This window comes from Populus trichocarpa, chromosome 5 (assembly GCF_000002775.5).
Source record: "Populus trichocarpa isolate Nisqually-1 chromosome 5, P.trichocarpa_v4.1, whole genome shotgun sequence".
In the NCBI taxonomy this organism is placed as follows: Eukaryota; Viridiplantae; Streptophyta; class Magnoliopsida; order Malpighiales; family Salicaceae; genus Populus; species Populus trichocarpa.
Genome location: NC_037289.2, coordinates 15,913,392 through 15,935,737, shown reverse-complemented (window position 1 = coordinate 15,935,737; position 22,346 = coordinate 15,913,392). Strand labels below are relative to the sequence as shown.

Here is a 22,346-nt window from a genome sequence, read left to right as displayed (position 1 = left end):
AGAATGATGTAAAAAATGGTACATTGTGGAACAAGCCATTAATGACTAATAATTTTTTATAATAAGATTAGGAGTGTTCTAAGAATTGATTATTGACCCTCTTTATATGAGTTGGCTAACTATACAATGCCACCATGCTAGAGGTCATTGGAGCACAAATGGTACTAAAATCATTTTGAATAGTCGACAACAATGGGAACATAGCAAATGGATGGTCAAAACTCAATGACGGGTTCTTTCCAACTCAGGAAGACTAATGCTTGAGAGTTTTTCCCTAACTTGTAGCCTCATGTTAAAAAAACATAACTTTGGATCTATCTATTGGGTCAAACTAAAATTTTTCTTTGAGATTTTAAAGGCTATTTTTTTATATAGGATTAAGATTTCATAATCATTTGAGTTCAAAAAGACCTTCAAACAAAGCCTATAAGTCATTGCTTGGGATTTACAATATTTTCTTTTTTGATTTAGTATTTTTTTTTTCCTATTTGATTTATAGCTCTTTTATTACTTTCTATATCAAAACTGATATAGAATGAATTCTAGTAATTACCAGAATAAATTCACTCCATTATCAGTTTTGATTGCCTGTTATAAAACAAGAATTATATATGATAATCTTGGTTTTAAATCTAACATTTTTTAGCTTAAAAATTGTCTTGTTTTGAATAAACTTTTCAAATTCTTCTATTATGGGCTGATAAAAAATAATTATTTATGGGCCAAATAATTTAAGCAAACCTAACAGTTTTGGTTTTAAATTTAATTTTTTTTAGTTGAAAATTTTTTCAAAGTTTGAAGCAACTATTCAAATTATTTTATTCATGAGCTAACAAAAAAATAATTTTTTATGGGCTAAAGAATTGAATCAAACCTCACAGTTTTGATTTTAAATTTGAAGTTTTTTAGCTAACAAAACTATATAGGTTTAAAAAAATTGTTTTATTCATGAGCTAAAACAATTACTAAAATAAATTCTCTCCATTATTAATTTTGATTACCAAATATGAAACAAGAATCAAATTTGATAATTTTGATTTTAAATTTGATGTCTTTAGCTAAAAAAATTATTTGTATTTAAAGAAATTATTCAAATTCTTTTATTCAGATTTTAAGAATTATAAATCTAAACCCAAGCCTAAGATAGGTTCTTAGGTTAGAATAAACCCAAACTCAGCTAAACCCAAGCCGCATGCATGTCTGACTTATGTCTATAACTATTGATGTAGGATATTTACACAACCGTCAAGTGTACTTCTGCGCAGTTAGCGGTGATTCAGATACCATAAGCATCCAGGTAAAACAACAAGCCATTGATGGCGTAGAAAAGTCAAACCAGAGAGGAAAACTCTTGCCCACGTTAAAGATTTAGAGCCCCACAAAGCCATTCGTATGCGCTTAAAACATATAATTAGCAAAGCTTTTGCCCAGAGGTGTCAACACCCCTTCTGCATCTGCTTAATCCCTGTAAGAATCCCAGAATGCAATCCAGAGGTGTCATCATTTTCAATTTCCAAATAAGATTTAAGGAGTCAAATGAATAAGATTTATTACCCAATCACTTGTACGCACGCGTATGGTACGACGGTACCTTAGAATATTGACTTGACAAAAATATTCCTTGAGCAATTTTTCTACTCATGCTAGGATTGCACATTTATATTTTACGTGAGCAACTTAGATAGTACTACTATCAATTTGCAAAGTAGCACACTGGAAAAAAATAATATATATATATATATATATAACCTTAAAAATATATATATATATATATATCTCAGAAGTAACCATTGGAATTTTTTAACAACCTAATTGACCAGAGCGGCAAACACTTGTCTAATCTAGCCACCACCGCTAATCAAATTTTAATAACAATATTTACATATACTATTAATAAAAAGGAATTAAATCTAAAGACCATAACCCTATGACTAAAAGGACAAGGTTTATTATCGTGTAGTAATAATAACACCGCTAACCTGAAGAAGAAGAAGAATAAAATTAATTAATACTTTTAAAGACTTCTCCATCTAGGGCTATGTACAGGCACTGTGGGTGAGAGAGGAAATGAAGACGGGGAAAGCAAAGGATATGGAGACCGCGGTGAATTCAAGCATCCAAAAGGCAAAGGTGAAGTTGGCAATTGAAACTGCGGCTGTTCATGTGCCTGTGGCGCTATCATTCCCGCTGACTGCGAGGGATCTACTCCTTGTTGCTGGGGCGGGAAGGGAAATTGCTGCTTTGAAGCTGTTTGATTGTTCCATCTAGGTGAAACAAGCGGTGCCAGCGGCGAGAATCCCGAGAACTGCTTGTTAGAATCAACAGCCGAGATCGTGTTCTGGAGATACCGCATGTAAGCAGAAACTGGCGACTCAGCCGCCGCGTGAACCGCCGGGAATGGCGGCAATGGTGAGAGAGGTGTCGTTGACCGTTGGATGAAGGTGTTGGTGGCGGAGGGGTTTGAGGCGGTGGTGAGTAGTTTTTGTTGAGGAGGGGGGATGACGCTGTTTAGCAGAGGAGGAGGGCGGTTGCTAACTTGAACCAAGGGTGGAGGACGAATGCGTTGTAAGCGAATGCTTTGAGGTTTGGGTGGGTGTATAGGTGGAGGGGTAGAGAATCTCTCGTGAGCTGGAGATCCAGTTAGTTTTTGTACCAGGTCACGGAAATCACTCTTGTTTATATTGTAAACAGGAGGCTGCTGCTGCCCCTGCAGATCTTGATTTGGCGGCTGTTGTGATGATGGATGTGGTTGCAGCTGATTTGGCTGATCAAAAGGGTTTTTTTTTATGGTGGAGGTGGCGGTGATGATGGGGGGTTTGGAGATCTTGTGAGAGAGTTTGTTGAGGTGTTTGAGATAGTGATCTCTGTTGTTGATGGTGGTGCTAGTGCTATTAACACTGGTGATTGTAGAATCACCGGAGGATTGACAGCCTCTATCCATTATAGAAGCAAAAACCACTCTCTTTCTTTCTAGATCTAATCCAATGATATGGTGATAAATATTGCTGCAAGGCGAGGTTATTCTCTTCTTCTTTGTGGCGGACTTCAAAAGAGGTGTTTTAGACAGAGTAGCAGCAGGATCGCACAGATTAACAGATGACGTAGAGAATTAGTACAAGTGGAGAGAGAGAGAGGAAAAGGGCACAGAGATGTGATGGTGAGTTTATTATGGTTTGGTCTTTGCTTTTTACTGATTGGTTTTCGGAGGCTTAAAAGAAGAGAAAGGACAAGACCCGTATAAGGAGGAAGGCACGCACCTTCTCTCTCTCTCTCTGAGAAATCACTTAATCTTGGATCTAATCTTATCCTCGGAAGAGTGTTAAATAGTGTGTCTCCGTCAACAATGGTTGTGTTTTTCTCTCCCTTGTCTGTTTCCTTTGGTCAAAACAACCCAATTAATACTCGCTGCAGGGACTGTCTCTGGACTTTCCCCTCGCACCCACCCAAAATTAAAAATCACTTCGTATTTTCCTTGTTCGTGACTGAGCATCTCCTTGACTGATTTTATTCTTTTAAAAAAAATAAGGATAATAGCATGATTAATAATATATTTGGTATGGTGGTTGAATCATCTTTTTGTTATTTTTTTAAATTATTTTTTTATGCTTTTTTTAATCATTTCACCGTATAGATATCAAAAATAAATTTTAAAAAATAATATATATATATATATATATATCCAAAAATAATTTCTACTGTTATACCAAAAACCCTTAAAGAAGCAGCAAATTCAACCGAGGGGACTGGGTTTATTCTTCTTTCTAGTTATTAATGTTTTATCTCTGCCACCTCAGATAATTAATGTATTTGCCATGTTTTACTGGTGTAGTTCATGGTGTCTGTTTTTTCCAACGAAACAACGCATTATCTCTCTTGGAATTTTCTATTGCCTGTCAAACTGGCGTTACAGTAGCATTTGAAACGTCCAACAAATTTCAAAATCAGAGTTGGCATCATCCTTGCGCCGTTTAGAAATCAAGGCTGCAAAAAGGGTTGGTATATCATCTTTCATCACCAAAACACTCCTTCGTACCAAACTTATGTCCCAAACTTTTATATAGTGTTTTGAAATTTAACACATTTAAAAAAAATTAATAAAATAACATAAATAAAAAAATATTTAGGAATTTAGTATATTTAATCAAGTACTAGATATTATCTGTGATTCATCTAATAAACTTATCCTAGGACAGTTTCTTGTATCATGAACTTACTGTCTAAAAAAACCACAATTTACACGATTCAAATAACTAATTTTCTAACATCAAAACACAATTCACATAAGCAACACATATCTTCAATCATAAGTAACAAAATTAGATCAAGAATTAACATAACATAACATAACATTTTATTAAAATCAAATTAGCAATACATCAATTCATAATTCTCATAACATATAATAACATGTAACTATATATAATAATCGCTACAACTCGTATAAAGGACTAGAGCATTTGTGGACGGGTCTGGAGTATCACCTTAACTCGTCCAACTCGGGGAAGAGCCTGTAATATCCATGTAAGTGTGAGGATGACCAATATCATCTCAATTCGTGAATGGACTTGGGACCCTTGTGGACAGAACTTAGATGCTCAATGACAGGCCTAGGACGCTCGTGGACGGATTAGCATCCTCAACACTCTCACGATAAGCAATCTTATTTTCCGTTAACGCCACTTCAAGATGCTTAACCTCTCTAACCTCTTAAATTTCACCACAACATAAATTAAGCGTAGTGTTGGCCACAATACATCTCATTTTATCGACACCTTCACAGATAGTTGTTGTTGCTTTCCGAGCCTCCTGTATCAAGTAATGAATCTATATACATATATTAAAAACAAATTAATAGTCATCATCCATAAGAAAAATAATCTAGTATTTAATAAATGTTGTATATAAAATAATATTGCATACCAATCAATTTTGTCTCGATATCGGGGCACATAATGCATCGGATTGCGAGGACACCTTAGGAAACATGACCAGGTAGGTGTAATGAAACGACGTGTAATGAATAGACATCATTCATGTAGGTATCTACATAAATCGTTAGATGTCGCTCCTTAAAAACACAATATTTCCTAGCATCCCAAAGAGTTAGGTAAGATGTATGAATCACCAACCAATTTTCATTGTGCTTACTCTGATCACTAATATTGTGCAGCTCATCACCGATATCAACATAATCTGGTATATGCTGAGATAGTCCAAACTATCACATTACTCGATCTAGACAATGCATTTTAATAATGTCGAAGTCGTGCAACGAAACTTGTGTTAACCAAAGGTCAGATCTCATCCCTCTTGGCATATAAACGAAGTTAAAAGTATCAAGTCCTTTGTATATAACATCCATGTAACCTATCAGGACATATGAATACTTATATTAGATAACAAATAAATAATAAGTAATTTACATTCAAATAACAAAAAATTCAATACACATGTAACACCTACCTGATATGATTGATGTGTGTCCAACTCATCTTGATAAAACTCTTAGACATGAGTGGGATTTACTATGAAATATCTAACCCCACACCATCTGACATGATAGGCCACGAAGTTAGTATATTTTTTACATTCAAATTATATAAATAACATGTTGACTAGAATCAATTTTATTTTATTATTACTTAGAACCAATAGATAGTGGCCTCTGAGTGATAGTGTCAAACATATTATTACCCTAGTTCGTTTAACGTCCAATATGAATATGCTTTCATGATCAAAGCTATATTAATCAACGTTGACAATTATAAGTTAGTAATTAAAATGTTATTAATTCTAATAATCAAATAATTTACAAAAACATATACCTGAAGAAATAGTAGACATCTTTTGAATTTCAAAACTTTTTCATGTATGGGTTCCATTTAAACACATAGGCTAAACACTTGGAAAAAAAAAAGGTATGAATTCTTTTATCCATACACAGTAGAGTCTTAAGACTAAAAGTTTCTAAGGGTGTGTTTAGTAATAAAGTTTCACTTTATTTTTCCAAGAAAAATAGAAAAAGGAACATGTAAAAAGGATTTTATGTTCAAATGATATATTTTTACAAATTGAAAAAAGAAGAAAGACATTTTAGTTTTTCTACCATAATGCTTGAAGTTGGAAAATATATAAAAGATGTTTTCCAAAATCTTTCATTAAATTAGAACAAAGTAGAAAAGGCATGTCTCCATCTTTTTCCACATTAATGAATATTTTCAAATAAAAATAGTTAATTTATATGAGTGCGACATTTTTTAGAACTATAAGTAAGAAATTGAGATTTATTGAATTCCTCTATTTAACAAAGCAATTGAAATTGATCGATTTTTATGTGTGTATTCTAGTTTGAATTTATATGGTAGTGATAATAAGTATTTTATGTTATTGAATCAAACAAAGACATAGCCAAACATTTTCAACATTCACGTAGGTCAGTATCTATTTATGCTAGTAGAGATAATATGTATTCTAAATATAAAATCATAGAAAATAGGTTATTTGAACATGATTTCTATTTTTTCATTTTTCTTCATATGAAAAATACTACAATATAAACATATTTTTCATTTTTTCGAGTTAGAAAAATGTTCTGAAACTTTAAGAAATGAACATGCTTTTTTTTTTAATGTTTTATTGAAGAAGAAAAACTTGAAAAGGAAAAGAAAAGGAAAAAAGGAAATTATTTTATGTCACTAAACAAGGTCTAAGTATGACAAATTTAGTTCACTTGATAGGAGGCGTATGAGGGCTTTAGATAAAAAAGATGTAAAATATAAATGCTACAACACTTTAGAAAAACTTTCCATTTCATATAATAAAAGAAAAAATAAAATTTAAAAGTTTATGATGGATAAATTTTTCTTACATATAGATTAAAAAAAACCCATAAGACTGAGGCTAAAGTTTAGTAAATATTCAAATAGAAACAATTGCTCATTATTTATCTTTCAGATCTTCCATAGTTTGATTCTCACCAATAATCTCCATATCAAAGCTTTAATTAACCCTAATCGCGTTAGGCTTAGACTCCTCACCCTCTAAGGCTTTCTCTTCAAATTGCTCTATAATTGGTTCCTCCACTACTGATTGATTATTTATGGTCCTAAGATTATCTTCACCATTCTCCTCATTCTTCTTAATGTCCAAAACCAAGTATTAGTTTTTAGTAGCTACATTCGCACTTCTAATGTAGATCTCTTTAAAGTTCGTGATAAGATCTAGGTGGAAGATTTAAGAAAAAAAAAAACCACATCACTTTTAGACAAAATAAAAAAGTAAATATCACTTATTATTTCTACCAATTTATGTTTAAAGGTCTCTTATAAAGCCTAAGTCTCTTCAAAATCATCTTTGAACTTTTTCAATGTATCTCTTAGAGTACACATTTAGGAACATTCTATTAGGGCCCGATCGGCCTCATTATTAGCCTGGTCAGGGCCAGCTCCAACTTATTTACTTGTTATTGGCAAGTCAATAAATCCTAGTCAACATTTATGATTCTGTCATAGAAAATCTCAAACTCCATAGAATAGGCATCCTTATCTTGTAATACCTTTTAGAGTACATCCCTAAAATTGGTTAATTATCTCTCTATGAAAGCTTAGGCAGCCCACATGAGTTGTTGAGATCATATTGAGAATGTGATTGTACTTGGCTTCACAACTTGAAAGGTTATATAATTTTTTTTAGAAGTCCTGAAATATATTTGTCAAATATAAAATGCAAAGGCATCAAACTAAAATATAAACACCTTAAAAAATTTTGAACTTATATTGAAGATAAGTTAGGTAAGTATATGCAAATGGTTGGTAAGCCCGACATCCATTCATTTTTTTATATCTCTTATGTACTGAATGAGATACCTTACCATATGATACTAAACATACCAAGTATCCTCTAGAGAGTGACATCTCACTCGAACATAAAGTTGTATAGCATGGTTTTTCTTTTTAGTTAGTTGTTGAGGTTGAAGAAGAATAAACATCACTTGTATCTCTCTAGTTGAGGTAGCTGACAACAATTAGGCCATCATATCCTAGGCAGACTGAGGAGGAGGGGGGGTCACACTTTTGCTCATAGTAGGAGTGTTAGCTGACACAATTACAGTGGAAAGGGAAGTTAGGTTCCTTGTCACCTCTAAAATTGGAAGATATAAATGAGTCCTCTCTTTTATTTTTTTTGTATTGTCCGGATACAAGTTTTGATATTACTCTACCAAAATTCATCTTTTTCTTTGAGATTTACTCTATTATTTATGTTTTTCTTTGTCTTTAAACTTCTTCACCCTTTTTACATTAGAGATGATTTCTTAACTTCCTTGTGGATCAAGAACTTGATTCTTCTAAGGGGAAAAAAAATCTTTTAACTATTGATTACCCTATGGCTTATTTCTTTTTAGCTGGCTTCTTGGGCCTTAGTCCATCTATATAAATAAAAGGTATAAAAAATGAGAAAACTTTATGGAAATATAAACATATATTCATACTAAGACCATGTTTGTTTCCCGAAAAGTAGTTTCCGGGAAATCACTTTTCAAACTTTCCTGTGTTTGTTTGCCATTAGGAAAGTTGGTCAACGGAAAACATTTTCCAGTCAAAGAAAAATTTGGTTTGGTTTCTAGAAAAATGTTTTCCTTTTTGACTGTGTTTGTTTTCCGGAAAGTGGTTTCCGGGAAACCACTTTCCAAACTTTCATGTGTTTGTTTGCCATTAGAAAAGTTGGTCAACAGAAAAAACTTTCTAGTCAAAGGAAAATTTGGCTTGGTTTTTCAGGAAAGTGTTTTCCTGGAAAATTTGGGCGGAAAACACTTTCCGGAAGTTGTGAAAAATTTAGAAATGTCATTATTTGCTGATTATATCAAATTTGATCTTCAAACTTTTGATTGGTATATATAATTTGTTTTGAATATTTATTTTTCAATTTCATTTTTAAAATTTAATTTTTATATTAATTTTGGTCCTTATTTTTATAATTGCTATTTGCTTTTTCCTTATCATTTTTTTTATTGAAATTTTTTATCTATCAAATTTGGTCCTCGTTCTTTTGATTGTTACTTATTTTATTTGAAATAATTTATGAAATGTTAATTATTATTATTTTAATTTCTTCATCTTTTATTTTTTTTTTAATTTTTTAGATTTGATCTCTATTATTTTGATTATTATTTATTTTATTTGAGATAATTTATGAAATTATATTTTTTTTCAATTTCATTCCCATTCAACTTTTTAATTTGTAAGATTTGTTCCTCATTATTTTAATAAACTTGAGAAAAATAAAACATTAATAAGTTAATTTCCAGCTCATTTTCCATGACATAACCAAACACTGGAAAGTGTTTTCCAACTTATTTTTCATTACACTACCAAACATTGGAAAATACTTTCCCGGAATTCACTTTCCCGGAATTCACTTTCTAAAAGGAAACTACTTTCCAGCAAACAAACGGGGTCTAAGGCTTTCTAGTGACATACCTATTAGACTCTCCTCTAATTTTTACTCTTATGCCAAACAATTGATGTTTATTTTGATATAGATTGTTTGCAATTGATTGCACAATAGCTTTCCCACCTTTGAAAAGCCTAGTTTCACATTATATAAGCTTTAGAAGGTCCTTTACAAGTTGGAGTATCCCTATATCTTCTAGGGTCTATATAAGGAGATTGCTTCTCTATATTTTACCATACACCATTCTCCCTCTCAACTTCTTCAAATTACAAGTTTTACTATGAAAGATCTTGAACATGGGACGATTAGTCTAAAGGGAAAAGATGTAGAACTAGGCCAATTCACATCCCTTTTTAGCACATCATATTAACTAATAGTAATGTCTAAGTACTTTTAAGGATGACTTCTTTTTATGGTGGCTTATGTACTTCTTAAAGGTAGCTTTGATGACTCATATATTTAAGTGTATTTGACTTACGTAAAGATTATAATGGAAAAACACACTATATAAAAACCAAAATGAGAGAGTTTCATACCATATTTGAATATACAAAATGGTATAATTATCTTTATCCCTTTTATTTTAGCATTTTCAGGTTATTTGATTATATTCTCTACTAAAAAAAAAAAGTCTTAACCACATAATTGTTTCCTAAGCAGACATTGATATCCATTACCTATTACATTATAGTTGTGCTAGGGTAATATTTTCTAATTGGTTCTTAGGTTATTGGTTCTTAGGTTATATGGCAATCCTAGAGATAGCCATAATCTCTATTAGGAGTTCTTATCCCATTTTTTATAGCTTTTTAATTCCTCTCTGCTCAAGTTAGCCCCGAACTCCCTAACTTTCCAAAATAAACATATTATATTTATGTTTTTACAAGTAGTAGGGAAAATGGCTAGCCTTAAACTAGGTTGGCTCTTCTGATTCTATCAAAATATAATTGGAATCCACCAATGCCTTATCATAAAATCACACATAAATTTTTCCATAACAATCAAAATAGGAATAAGAATAATTTAGTGGTGCTTTTGGGGTGGTATGAGTGGTAATTATATGATTTCATAATAGTTGTTTCTCTTTGAAAATCATTACGATTGAGAGAGAAAATAAAAGAAAGACAAGATAATAACAAAAATGATTTTGTGAAAATGATAATGTGAGGGTAGCTATATCCTTTATATATGGTCACACAACATTAGTTATAGCTTATAGTAGCATTTTAATAAATAAAAAAAATATGATATTAAAGGATGTCAGCCCTTCAGATTGTTCTACATAATTTCCTTTTAAACATCCCACATATCTGGACATAAAGTCGCTCAAACAATAACATTTCAAGACCCTAAGCAACAAAATGACAAAGTAAAAAGGTAAGAAAGTGCCTAATCATAAAAAAAAAAAAAATCATAGATACAAATAGTGGTTGATCAAGTCTTTTCATTATTACATCATAAAGAATTAGGAGGGTAATTGATGGATCTAGTATTTATATCCTCAACTTGGACCACAAAGAATAAGATTCGAGACACAACCTAAGTCTAAAAGCATAAACATAAGGTATAGCTTGAGCCCAAAAGTTGATGGGCTAGAAGCGTACTTGGGATCCTCAAGCTTGGACATGATGCATCTCTCAATTGGGCTCGATTATACCACATGGCCCAATAGAAAATTGGACCTATAAGAGATCGCATGACATATTTGAAGCCTAAAGGTATGATAGGACTCTTAATTGAACCAATTAGTCTATGAGGCAATGTACTTAAGCATACACACCTTAACTCTGAATGCATAAACTAGCATTTGACTCACCCACATCAATTTGTACCAATAGACACACAGAGTAACAACAATTTTATTGAACTTATTTTATCGGTTGATGGGCCACGTGATGAGATCTTTTTTCCTCGAACATAATACCACCACCCATAAAGGACTTTAAGCCTAAATAATTACTATTTGTCTATGGGCCACAATTATTTTCCTATTCTATCCTTATTACTATGAAAAGTAAACGTGATTTATTAATATAATTACATCTCTATAAACCTCAAGATAGGTGTTAACATTCTCTCTAAGCATTCTAGTATTCACATATTCATCTTTTTTATAAAGCTTTTGTTTTGCAAATGTTCCTAAGCTTACAATAATATCCTTTTTCTTCCATCATACAACCTAATTATCTATTATTGAAAGGCTTTCGCTTCAAATCCCATAAGAAACATATGATTTTTTTTATTTAATGAAAAGGGTATTTTTTGACTATCTTGCATATCAATTTTAAAGATGCATCATAATTAAGCAATCCGGAATACTTAGAAGAGTTTAATAAAAAAATTAGGCGTGAAACTCAAAGTTTAAATCCAAGAAGTGAAGGAATAGAGTAAACTTCATTGAGGATTTGGGCAGCATCTTGAATTATACAAATGAATGATATGGCAAGTGAAAAAAAAAAAAAGGATAGTAAATCCTATAAATATTAAGTAATTGGTCAAAGAAGAAAAAAAGTATGCGTTCGTTAAACATAATGTTTGTTTGTTGATATTGCATTATTCAAATTTCTTTTAGTAATCTTTTCAAATATTTTTACGTTTTTTTCCATATCAAGGAAAATCATTTTTAATAATAAAAATAACTGGATTTGTGGGTGAAATACATTTTTTTTTAATGTATAAGAGTTTTTAAAATAAAATAAAAAATATTCCACAAAAAGAGCATTTCTCTAAAATTATTTACAACGTGCAACTTGACTGTGAAAAGTTCAATTATATTAGAGCCCGTTAGCATGGATGCTTGGAAATTTAAATGCAAAAAAAAAAAAAAAAAAGTTGCCCGGTCCAAATCAGTCAGTTACTAATCAAATTGAAGCTAGACAAGGAATTCCAAGTGCAGCTTACGGTTCAAATTGAAATGTTAAATGGGTTGAGTCATTGAAATAACAAAAGAAAATTCAAGCAAGATCTATTATTTTAAAAAATTGACTAAGCTAAATATTTAAAGTAAATTGCAAACTTCAGCGAAAGCACTGCGGTTTTTGCCACAGCAGCCACGGGCAATTTGTTGATTATTTCCTGCTCTATAGCTGCGTGACTGTATAAGATTGTAACATCAAGTTTTGTTAGTCCCTTCTTTGTGGGAGAATGGCCCAACCACACACAAAGGGGCAAAGAAGAAGAAAAGGAGAATTACATTTATACCGTTTATTTTATGAAAAGTAGTTTTTTTAAAATTACTTTTAAATTTTTTCTATATTTATTTATTACTAGAAAAGTTGGTCAACGAAAAACATTTCCAGTCAAAGAAAAATTTGACTTATTTTCAAGAAAGTGTTTTCTTTTTATTTTGAATGAAAAACACTTTCCAGAAGTTGTGAAAAATTTAAAAATATTATGTAATTTGTTGATTATATGAAATTTGATCCTCAAACTTTTGATTGCTATATATTTTGTTTTAAATCTTGTTTTTTTTTCAATTTCATCCCTTAGAATTTGATTTAATTTGATTTCTTTATCAACTTTGGTCCTCATTTTTATGATTGTTATTTGCTTTCTCTTAACATTTTCTTAATTGAAATTTTTTATCTATCAAATTTGGTCTTAATTGTTTTGATTGTTATTTATTTTATTTGAAATAATTTATGAAATTGTAATTTTTTTTAATTTCATCATCTTTCAACTTTTTTATCTATTACATTTGATCTTTATTATTTTAATTGTTATTTATTTTATTTGAGATATTTTATAAAATTATATTTTTTTTTCAATTTTATTCTCATTCAACTTTTTAACTTGTAAGATTTGTTTTTTATTATTTTAATAAACTTAAAAAAAATATTAACAATTTATTTTTCAGCTCAATTTCCATGACATAGTCAAATACTGAAAAGTATTTTCCAACTTATTTTTTATAATACTATCAAATATTAAAAATAATTTACTTTTTAAGAATTTATTTTTAAAAAAATTAACTTTTCAAAAATAATTACTTTTCAGCGAATAAAAGTAAACATTTCTAAACTTCTCCTGCCTTTTTTTTAAAAAAAGAATTATATTCTTTAATTTGACTAATTGTGTTATTTAAGTGGTTGGCAACTGGCATTGATGTAAAGGGTAGACGGTCCTTATCTCGAAGGTGGGAAGACAAATCTCCTCGCGGCTCAAGCTGGAATTTTTGGGCTATGTCAACGGGCCTCAAGTGTTTTTTTATAAGTGCAGCAACCATAAAATAGTTATTTTCCATCGTGTGAAAATTATAGATTGGATTTCGAATCTATGAGCGCAAGCAATTTGTTTTGTCTTGTTCGTAAAATCAAGCTAAACATGTGGTCCATTATAATTCTTACACGCACACACTAAGAGAATGTTTGGGAAAGTGGCTGCGACTACGTTCCTAAAAAATTTAAATTTTTGTTTTTTTTATTAAAATTTAATATGATTTGTACGTTTTAAATTGTTTTGATGTGCTGATATCAAAAATAATTTTTAAAAAATAAAAAAACATTATTGACATGTATTTTGACATGAAAAATTATTTAAAAAGCACCCGCAACCACACTGGCAAACACCCTCTAACTCTCTAATCCGTTTTAGAGCCTATGGAGACAGATAGGCTGCAAATGTACCCTCCTCTTGAGATGAAATGATTCATGAACTCCAATATTATAAGATAGTAGCTGAGGCACCATGTGGTTTTCACTGAGAATTCGGTGGTGTTTATTTGGGTGTTTTAAAAATATTTTTAAAAAATTTTAAATTTTTATTTTATTTTATTTTAAATTAATATTTTTTTAACGTTTAAAATAATTTTTAAAAAATAAAAAAATATTATTTTAATATATTTTTAAATATGATTACACTTTCAAACCCACCAAATGAAAGAGTTAAGAATTAAGAAACACGAGAGATGACAATAATGTTACACCATTTTCATCAATGAAATCAGGAAATGAATCTCTGGCCTCGCGATTTTGACTACTTGGTACCTGACATCGCGGCACTGCATATCCCCTGCATACATTTAGACAGAAAATGAAATCAGGAAAGACCGGGAAATCTCTGTTTCTTTAATCTGTGGGCAAAAGGAGAGAGATCTTATAACTTTGAGTGTCTGTGCTTTGAATGACGGATCGGAAACTGCAGGGAAAGCCATAATACGCAGAGGTTCTTTTCTGAATAGACTATTAAGTTTACTGCTTTCACATGTTATATTGCACCAGTCCCCAACACACTGATACCATTCTTGTTCTTATTTTGTTGCTACACGAATAGCTGCAATATGCAGAAACCCTGGAGACCCACTGGTGATAGAAGAGATTGAAGTTGAACCTCCAAAAGCTTGGGAGATTCGCATCAGGATCCTTCACCTACTACCAGGGCCAAATCATGAAATTTTTACTGATGACCCCTGGGCACCATTGCTGCTCCTTCACCTACTACCAGAGCCAAACCATTGGCAGCTGGTAGGGGCCAAGGTAAACCTGCTGCTCCAAAATTGGGCGTTGGACGTCCTCATCCGGGATGTAATTCAGGGATAGAGAACACGAAGAAGCAGGGATGGAAAATGAAGTTCTGTAATTTTTTTTTTTCTGGTGACTGGTTTCGACATTAAAATGTAATGTAGATCCTAGTTGACGTGAGTTATATCTGCTATTCTCGGCCCATATATTTGATTTGTAATATCATTCTTTTCTGCATCATATTCTTTATGTTTTGTTTTTCCTTTTAATATAATTGTTGTATGCTATAACAACTTGCAATGTATATATAGTAGGTAAATTAGTTTCTGCCACAGCTTCTTTTTTGAATTAGCAAACTAATAGTAAATTGTTAGCTAATGAAATTTTATAAATATAATTGTATTGTAAGGGATTTTTAAGTTAAATTATGTATGAATTTTTATTTAAATTATGTATTTTAAAATGTTCGAGCTTTTATATTGTTTATTTTACTCTTTTTTTAATTGTGTTACTATTTAGCAAAAATTGTCTATATAATTAGTTAAAAAAATTTCCTTTACGATTCGAGTTTATATTACATTTTCCGTATCGTATCAAAAAAATGTTTTTGATAGCCTTACATGTAAACATATTTAATTTTAATAAAGACTTTTATTTTTATTATTCATCAAATATTTAATTAATGAATCTAGAGTAAAGATAAAGTTCTTGAGACAAAAATGTTTTACAAATAAAACTATAAAGTTGTTATTATGAAATTTCTATTGCATCAAAACATTATTCCTAAAATATTTCTAGTCAATATTCTATTAAGTCTGGATATTAATTAGAGTCATTGAAACCGGTACATATTATGTTCTTTCCTTTATAAAAAAAAAGAAGAAGTTGTTTTTATAAGTTAAGGTATAAGAGATATCTAGAACTAATATAAAAGTGTTTGTCATAAAACGTGTACATTGAACTAACCCGCATGAGAATTTCTTATGAAGATATCACATATGTTTATGAAAATGATCACATGACGGTTGTATAAGTGATCCTTAGACTTGAAATCACTAAGTTATCTTCTATTGGGAGTGTTAAGTTTTGATCCTGTTATACGTTGTCTTAATCAATGGTAACAAATTGACAAATATTGGGTATAACATAAACTATATGAATGTATTTAAGTAATCAGGAGATGATTTATCACCCTAAGTGAATTAATATTGATTGTAAATCTTTTCACAAGGTGGAATGAGATTTGAAAAGAGTTTCAAATCTTATTCAAATAATCAATGACTGGTGTTGAGAACAAACATGATTTGATAAAGTAGACACATTACATGCTATAATGTCTAAATTAGAATATTATTGATGAAAGAACAATAATTATATTGATAAACTTATCACTAAAAGGTTAAATCAAATCACTTATGACTTTTCAAATATTATGAGGATCATGACAGGTTGCTAAACATTGTACTTTATCTTCAAATATAAATCAATCAATTATTTAATTTGATAATAAATAAATTAATTTAATCCTATTTTATTTAGGATTATGATTTATATTTGGGTCAACTTATTAGGAAACTTAATAGGCAACACACACAAGAATCATTGGTCAGAAATTAAAATGGAATGATTAATTAAGTGTGACTTGATTGTAGATAAGTTTTAAAAATTAAGGACTAAAGTTTAATTTATATAGGGAATCACAATTCTAGATCTAGAAAAATCAAGTAAAGACATGATGGAATAATTTTTTAAAATCTCCCTGAAATAATATGTCATATTATTTAAGAGGCAAATTGATATTTTACTATTTATAGGTTTTCAGGTTTCCCTATAAATTTGTCATGCCTTTTATTTTTAAAATAATACACAGTACATTACATAACACCTGGAAAACACAAAAGAAAAGAAATAACACTTAAAGGCATAACAATCCCTATCTTCTAAAATGGTTTAGAAGATTTCTCACTAGTGGTTGGTATACATTACCGTTAGAGACCGAACACTTGGACAACTTGTGGTTTGCAACAACTCAGTTTTGAAGCAATTATTCAAAGCCGAAAAGAAAATCTGATCTTCATACAAATCCTACATAACCTTATATCTGTCTAACAAGATTTTAAAACTCCTGAAAAGTTTTTAAATATACCTTTTCTACTACGTGTATATGTTTTGAAAAACTCAACGTGTGAAAGAAGTGAACGAAAAAGATTTGGTATTATCCGTTTACATCACATTATGGATAAAAAAGGGATTGCATGTCAGCTAAGAACAACATTTGCTCAAAGTTTTAGGCCAACTTACTTTGGCATGCCAAAGGATGGAACAAGCAGGTTCAAAGACACAAAAGGGAAAGTCTTGCACTATTTCTTAAATGTTTCAAGCTTTTTCTCAGTATATTGTGGTGGATGTTGCCCATGTCATAAAGATTAGCCCTGTCATTCCTATCGATAAGGCCTCCCTTCTAAGTTGTGGAGTACTAACAAGTAGTGCACAAAAGTTCAAAAAATGTTAAGAGGCTGCAAGTATGCAACAATGTAACTTGCTCCCCCTCGTTCTTTGTAGTAATGCTTTTTTATTCATGAGTGAAGTGTTTGTTTCCAATCACATACATTTTTATTTGACATTTTACACACACTTACATCTCGTTTGGTATTGCATTCCAAATGAGGTTTGGGTAAATTTTTATTTTTTTGCTTAATATTATTTTTTTTATGTTTTCGGATCGTTTTGATATGCTGATATCAAAAATAATTTTTAAAAAATAAAAAAATATATTATTTTAATATTTCTGAGTGAAAAGTACTTTGAAGAATAACTGTACTATAGTCTCAAACACCCTGTTAAACTACTTGTTACTTAAATAGTTCTTCTAATGTTACAAGCTTAGAATTGAGATTAGTAGCGTTTTGCATCATATTCTTGGGATTTCTTTGCTTATCATCCTAGATTTAATTGTTCTCTTGATTTGTAAAAATATTTTTCAATCCAAATAAGGTTTATTTATATGAGCCAGGAAATATCTGAGATAGAAATTTAGAAGTGAATTTGTTTAAAATTCTTATCAAATTAATTATATGATGATATAATAGGATGATATCCATTCATCTATCAAAAAAACTAAAGTGGTCAACACATAAATATTTTTAAGGAGCATGTTTTCTCTTTCAATTTTGTCCCTAAAAATAAACAGCTAAGTAATTAATCAATCAATCAAGTCATTCATTATTTTGAAAATCCTAAATAAATATTATCTTAAAATTTGAGTTTTTAAAGCATCTTCCTAAAACTTGATGATTAATGATTGATCACATGAAAACTAAATAATATCTATTCAAAATAATATAAAATCATTTTTAAAATCTCAATTACGAGATGCTCAAAGGTAGAAGTGTTATTGGGTCATCAATGGAAGGGTTAAAACCCAAGTCTGGCCCTTCGGCTGAAAAATATCTAAAAAGTAACCTATCCAACCCTGGCCCAGTCTTGAAGCCCTCACTCATCGGTCCAAGAAAAATATAATGAGCCGAGCCAGCAAGCCAGAAGCTTCCAAAAGTTATCTTAAAGTTAAACTACCGTCAGATGGAAACGTGGCTTACAATGCGTGTAACTCAGCTTCCACCAACTTTTACTTGCACAGTAACACGCAGTAAAACGAAACTACTGGTGAGGTCAGGACAAGTCATAACCTAACCCGAGCGCTGCCTTCTTGATATCACTCTGATTGGCCGCTCGCTCTTGTTGAATCAACTCAACCGCAAAGCTGATCGCTTTTTCCTCTTCTTCCACAAAATGGCGGAAACTGCTGTTGCAACCACCGAAGCCCCAACCCTATCTGAGGTTCCTCATCTCTCTCTCACTGTTCAAATGTTTACTTCGAGTTTCTAAATTTTTAAGCTCGGCTTAAAGTTTTTTTTTTTTTTTTTTTGCATTTTCTTTATTCGGATCGTTAGTATGTTTTCGTTTCATGTAGAAAATTATTGGCGAAAATGAGGATAATTATGCGCTTTTTTCTTTGACTGGATCTTCTTTTGCTGTAAATCATGAAGGAAAACGTTGATGGTGATATTTTGATTGGTTGATTCTTTTTTTTTTCCCTTTTTTGGGTGGAAGAGTGAGAATCTCGATTTGTAGTTGCTACAGATTGTGCAAAAAACATATGTTTTGCATAAGAGATGTGCAATTACAGATGTACTGCCGGCTGCTGTTAATTTTTTTTGTCTCAATCTGTGTTAATGCTGTCATATTAACTTGCATTTTTGGAAACAAGTTCTGTCTCTGTTTTCCTTTTCTTTTTAAAGCGAATGCTTCTTCAAATGAACCTGTGGCTATATGTTTCAATTACCAAAGGATAAGTATTTGTGGGATCGGGACCCAATAGATTGATGCCTTTCCCTCGCTGTTGTGTTTTGTTATGCCCATTAAACTTGAGCTTGATCAACAGATCAACCCAAGCTTTAACAGTTGAGGGGCACTCTTGTTGGCGTCAAGATAGGCTACTATTTCAGTATAAAATCAGCTGCTGTTTGACCTGTTCATATGCTCTGAACTCAGCTGCAAATTGGTTTGTAAGAGATTGATTTTTTTCACAACATTTACTTGCTATGTCTGCACATTTAGAATTTGAGACAAATTTGATTTTGTGCTCACTAACGAACGTTGCCTTTCACCAATGTAAATGTCTTTATTGTTAACCTGCACAAGTGAAAAATTTGAAGTGTGATAAGATGTTAAACCTCCAGCCCTTTGGTCATTTTGCATGTTCAAGAAATGTTTTCTGCATTGGCGTGCTACTAGTATTAACCAACCCATTTGCTCACATGCTATGGCATGCAGCAATATTTATTGAAGGGAGAAGAAGAGAAGACCAATGTGGTTTCAAAACCTGTAGAAGTAAAAGAAGACGAGAAGCCAGCAACTGTTGTTTCTGAGGAAATTGTGGAGAAAGCTGAGGAACCACCAGCACCTGCTGCTGAAGAAAAAACTGAAGATACTCCTGCTGCTGTTGAAGAAAGCACTGAAACTCCCGCTACTGCTGAAAGCAACAGTGAAGATACCCCTGCTGCTGCTGAAGAAACCAATGAAGCTACAGAAGAGAACTCAGGAAAAGAAGCTGCAGAAGAGAAGCGGGAGATTAAGGTAACCATTTATCAAGATATTCTTCGTGGTGGTGGCATAATTGTGTCATATTCATTCTACTTCCATCTTCATGTTTCCCATATATTCATTTTGTGATGGGATTGCCTTGTTGATGTTTAGATTGAGACAGCACCAGCTGATTACCGATTCCCAACTACAAATCAAACAAGGCACTGCTTTACCAGATACATTGAATATCATCGGTAAGTGAAACCACACCCATGGTTCTTCTTCTTCTACTGCCATCTTTTTTTAATCATCATTCTTCCAAGTTGATGCTGACTCTTTCTTCCAAGATAAAACATTTATTCTTATAATTTTCTCCAGGTGCGTAGCTGCCAAGGGTGAAGATGCTTCAGAGTGTGATAAGTTTGCCAAATATTATCGTTCACTCTGCCCTAGTGAATGGGTATGTATATCTGAGATCTTCAATGTACTAAGGAGCATGATATTAATTTTTCTCTCAACAACAGGCTATTCCAAAGCTGTTTAATGCTCTTTAAATGTCGAAGGATGTATACCTGGCATAAAAATCTCGGAAGTTAAGACCTTAGTGTTACGTTGATATATACCATTGTCATGTCATGGGATGTTGAAGAAAGAAAAAACCAAGTCCTAAATATAGATCTTAATTTTCAACTTGATAAGCATGCTCATCACCTTTAAGATTGCTGTGATCTCACAACCAAGTCCTCTTCCAAACTCCAGATTTCTTTGTCCAAAGGTGCATTGGAATCCACACAGGTTGGCTCCTGTGTTGATTTGTTTGAGCGTCACCTTTGAATCAACTATTTAGGATGAACTTCTTGAACTCTAAAATCCATGCCAATTGATGTCCCAATTTGTGTGCAAAGCCTCCTAACATCTGTAAGCCAAAAAGAGTGCCAAGCAAGAGCTTTATTGAAACAGGCCCTGCACTATAGATGGGGCACCCCCTCTCATCACACAATAAACCGCTCACACCTGGCATTCCTGGCTTAACTTTAGGGGCTCCATCAAGGTTCAACTTTACACTTACGATTAGGTTTTCTATCTTTTCTGATGTCAAGATGTCTTGCCCGTTATAGCAGCAAGACTTGCTGAACATCTTTAGCATAAGACAAAATTGCACTTTCCTCATCATTTATAGGTCTGTTATCCTCAAACAGACTTCTACTCCATATTGTCCCTACCAGCCAACAACCAACTCCATAATCGTGACAGTCAAAATCTTCCACAAACCCATACTCAGATTCTGTTGAATTTAGGCTGTAAGCACATCTATAATTGCCACTGCAAATTCTGTTCTGGTTATCCGGGAGCACTATTAGATATTCTTTTAGCAGTGCTTTGTTCATGAGGCATCTTGTTTTAGGCTGCTATATTTAAGCTTCTCATTTATGCTCGGGCTGCATTCTGATACTAGGTTTTTAGATGATTACTGAGCTAAGTATCATAACCATGAATCATTGCTGCAGATCATAATATTACCTTTTAAGGTTGAATTGGGCATCAATGTTCGTTTCTGTCTCCTGACCTGGCTATATTAATGCTGTGTAAGCCAACTTTTTCTTTGTTATCTGGTGGCAGGTAGAGAGATGGAATGAGCAAAGGTCGAATGGCACGTTTCCAGGCCCCCTGTAGGTGGTTCCTGTTTGAATACCCCCATGCAGTTTGTTTTCTGCTGCTAAATCAAAGTTTCAACCAACAGATGAGTACCTTTAATGAAAAGTGTTTTCTCAGGGAATGCCCTGTTTGAATCATTGAGTTAATAAGAAATTTTGGCTTGTCTTTTAGAACTAGCTCAAGTCTAAACACAGAATGTGTTGCTTGTCTTAAGATGAAGCTTATTTTTTTCCCATTTTTTTCCTGCTTTAACTGTTGTGTAACAGTTACTCATTACTGTTTAGAACCCAAAAGAATCTTGAATTAGATAATAAGAACATATACTTCGCCTTGATTACTCTCAAGAAAGACTTCCTGCGGAATATCTCTTATCAAGTTTATACTTGTTGCTTTGCTGCTGTTTTACGCAGCTTAAAAGTTTGCTATTTACATCGAGCAAAAAATTGCGTAGTGGAATCAGATTCTCATCGATCTGCTACTAGGTGGTTCAAAACGCCACTTTATTTTCCTGCTGATGTGATCTGCGATCGATCATGCATCGGTTCATCTCGCCGGGAACCTTTTTCAGGCTCGTGTTAAGCGAAGTTTGAGCTCTAATCATTCTCGACTAAAAAGTTAAAATAGCTGCTGCACTCACATGTTATTTGTGCTATGAGCTAGTTTTGTAATGAAAGAGAGAATAGCCATTTACGGGCA

General features: G+C 32.1%; 2 protein-coding genes and 1 long non-coding RNA gene across 3 annotated transcripts; 2 read left to right on the top strand and 1 right to left on the bottom strand.

Annotated features, from left to right (window-relative positions):
* Positions 1–1,747: 1,747 nt before the first annotated feature.
* LOC7486580 (VQ motif-containing protein 9) lies at positions 1,748–3,350 on the bottom strand. The gene has a single exon (XM_024600519.2). The coding sequence runs from the start codon at positions 2,939–2,941 to the stop codon at positions 2,015–2,017; it is 927 nt and encodes a 308-aa protein (XP_024456287.2). The 5' UTR covers positions 2,942–3,350; the 3' UTR covers positions 1,748–2,014.
* An 11,031-nt stretch (positions 3,351–14,381) lies between these two features.
* LOC112327448 (uncharacterized) lies at positions 14,382–15,236 on the top strand. Its single transcript, XR_002981649.2, has 2 exons — positions 14,382–14,613; positions 14,722–15,236. It is a non-coding gene; the product is annotated as an uncharacterized LOC112327448 (long non-coding RNA).
* A 3,343-nt stretch (positions 15,237–18,579) lies between these two features.
* On the top strand, positions 18,580–21,982 carry LOC7486579 (cytochrome c oxidase subunit 6b-1). Its single transcript, XM_002307326.4, has 5 exons — positions 18,580–18,746; positions 19,743–20,045; positions 20,166–20,248; positions 20,373–20,454; positions 21,615–21,982. Exons 1-5 carry the CDS (start codon positions 18,699–18,701, stop codon positions 21,666–21,668), a joined length of 570 nt encoding a protein of 189 aa, XP_002307362.1. The 5' UTR covers positions 18,580–18,698; the 3' UTR covers positions 21,669–21,982.
* Positions 21,983–22,346: the final 364 nt, after the last annotated feature.

Excerpts from the sequence above, each read along its gene's own strand:
- LOC7486580 (XM_024600519.2), bottom strand. The coding sequence starts at position 2,941 with ATGGATAGAGGCTGTCAATCCTCCGGTGATTCTACAATCACCAGTGTT.
- LOC7486579 (XM_002307326.4), top strand. The coding sequence starts at position 18,699 with ATGGCGGAAACTGCTGTTGCAACCACCGAAGCCCCAACCCTATCTGAG. Across the intron at positions 20,046-20,165 it reads AAGAGAAGCGGGAGATTAAG|ATTGAGACAGCACCAGCTGA; the intron begins GTAACCATTTAT and ends GTTGATGTTTAG. Across the intron at positions 20,249-20,372 it reads AGATACATTGAATATCATCG|GTGCGTAGCTGCCAAGGGTG; the intron begins GTAAGTGAAACC and ends AATTTTCTCCAG.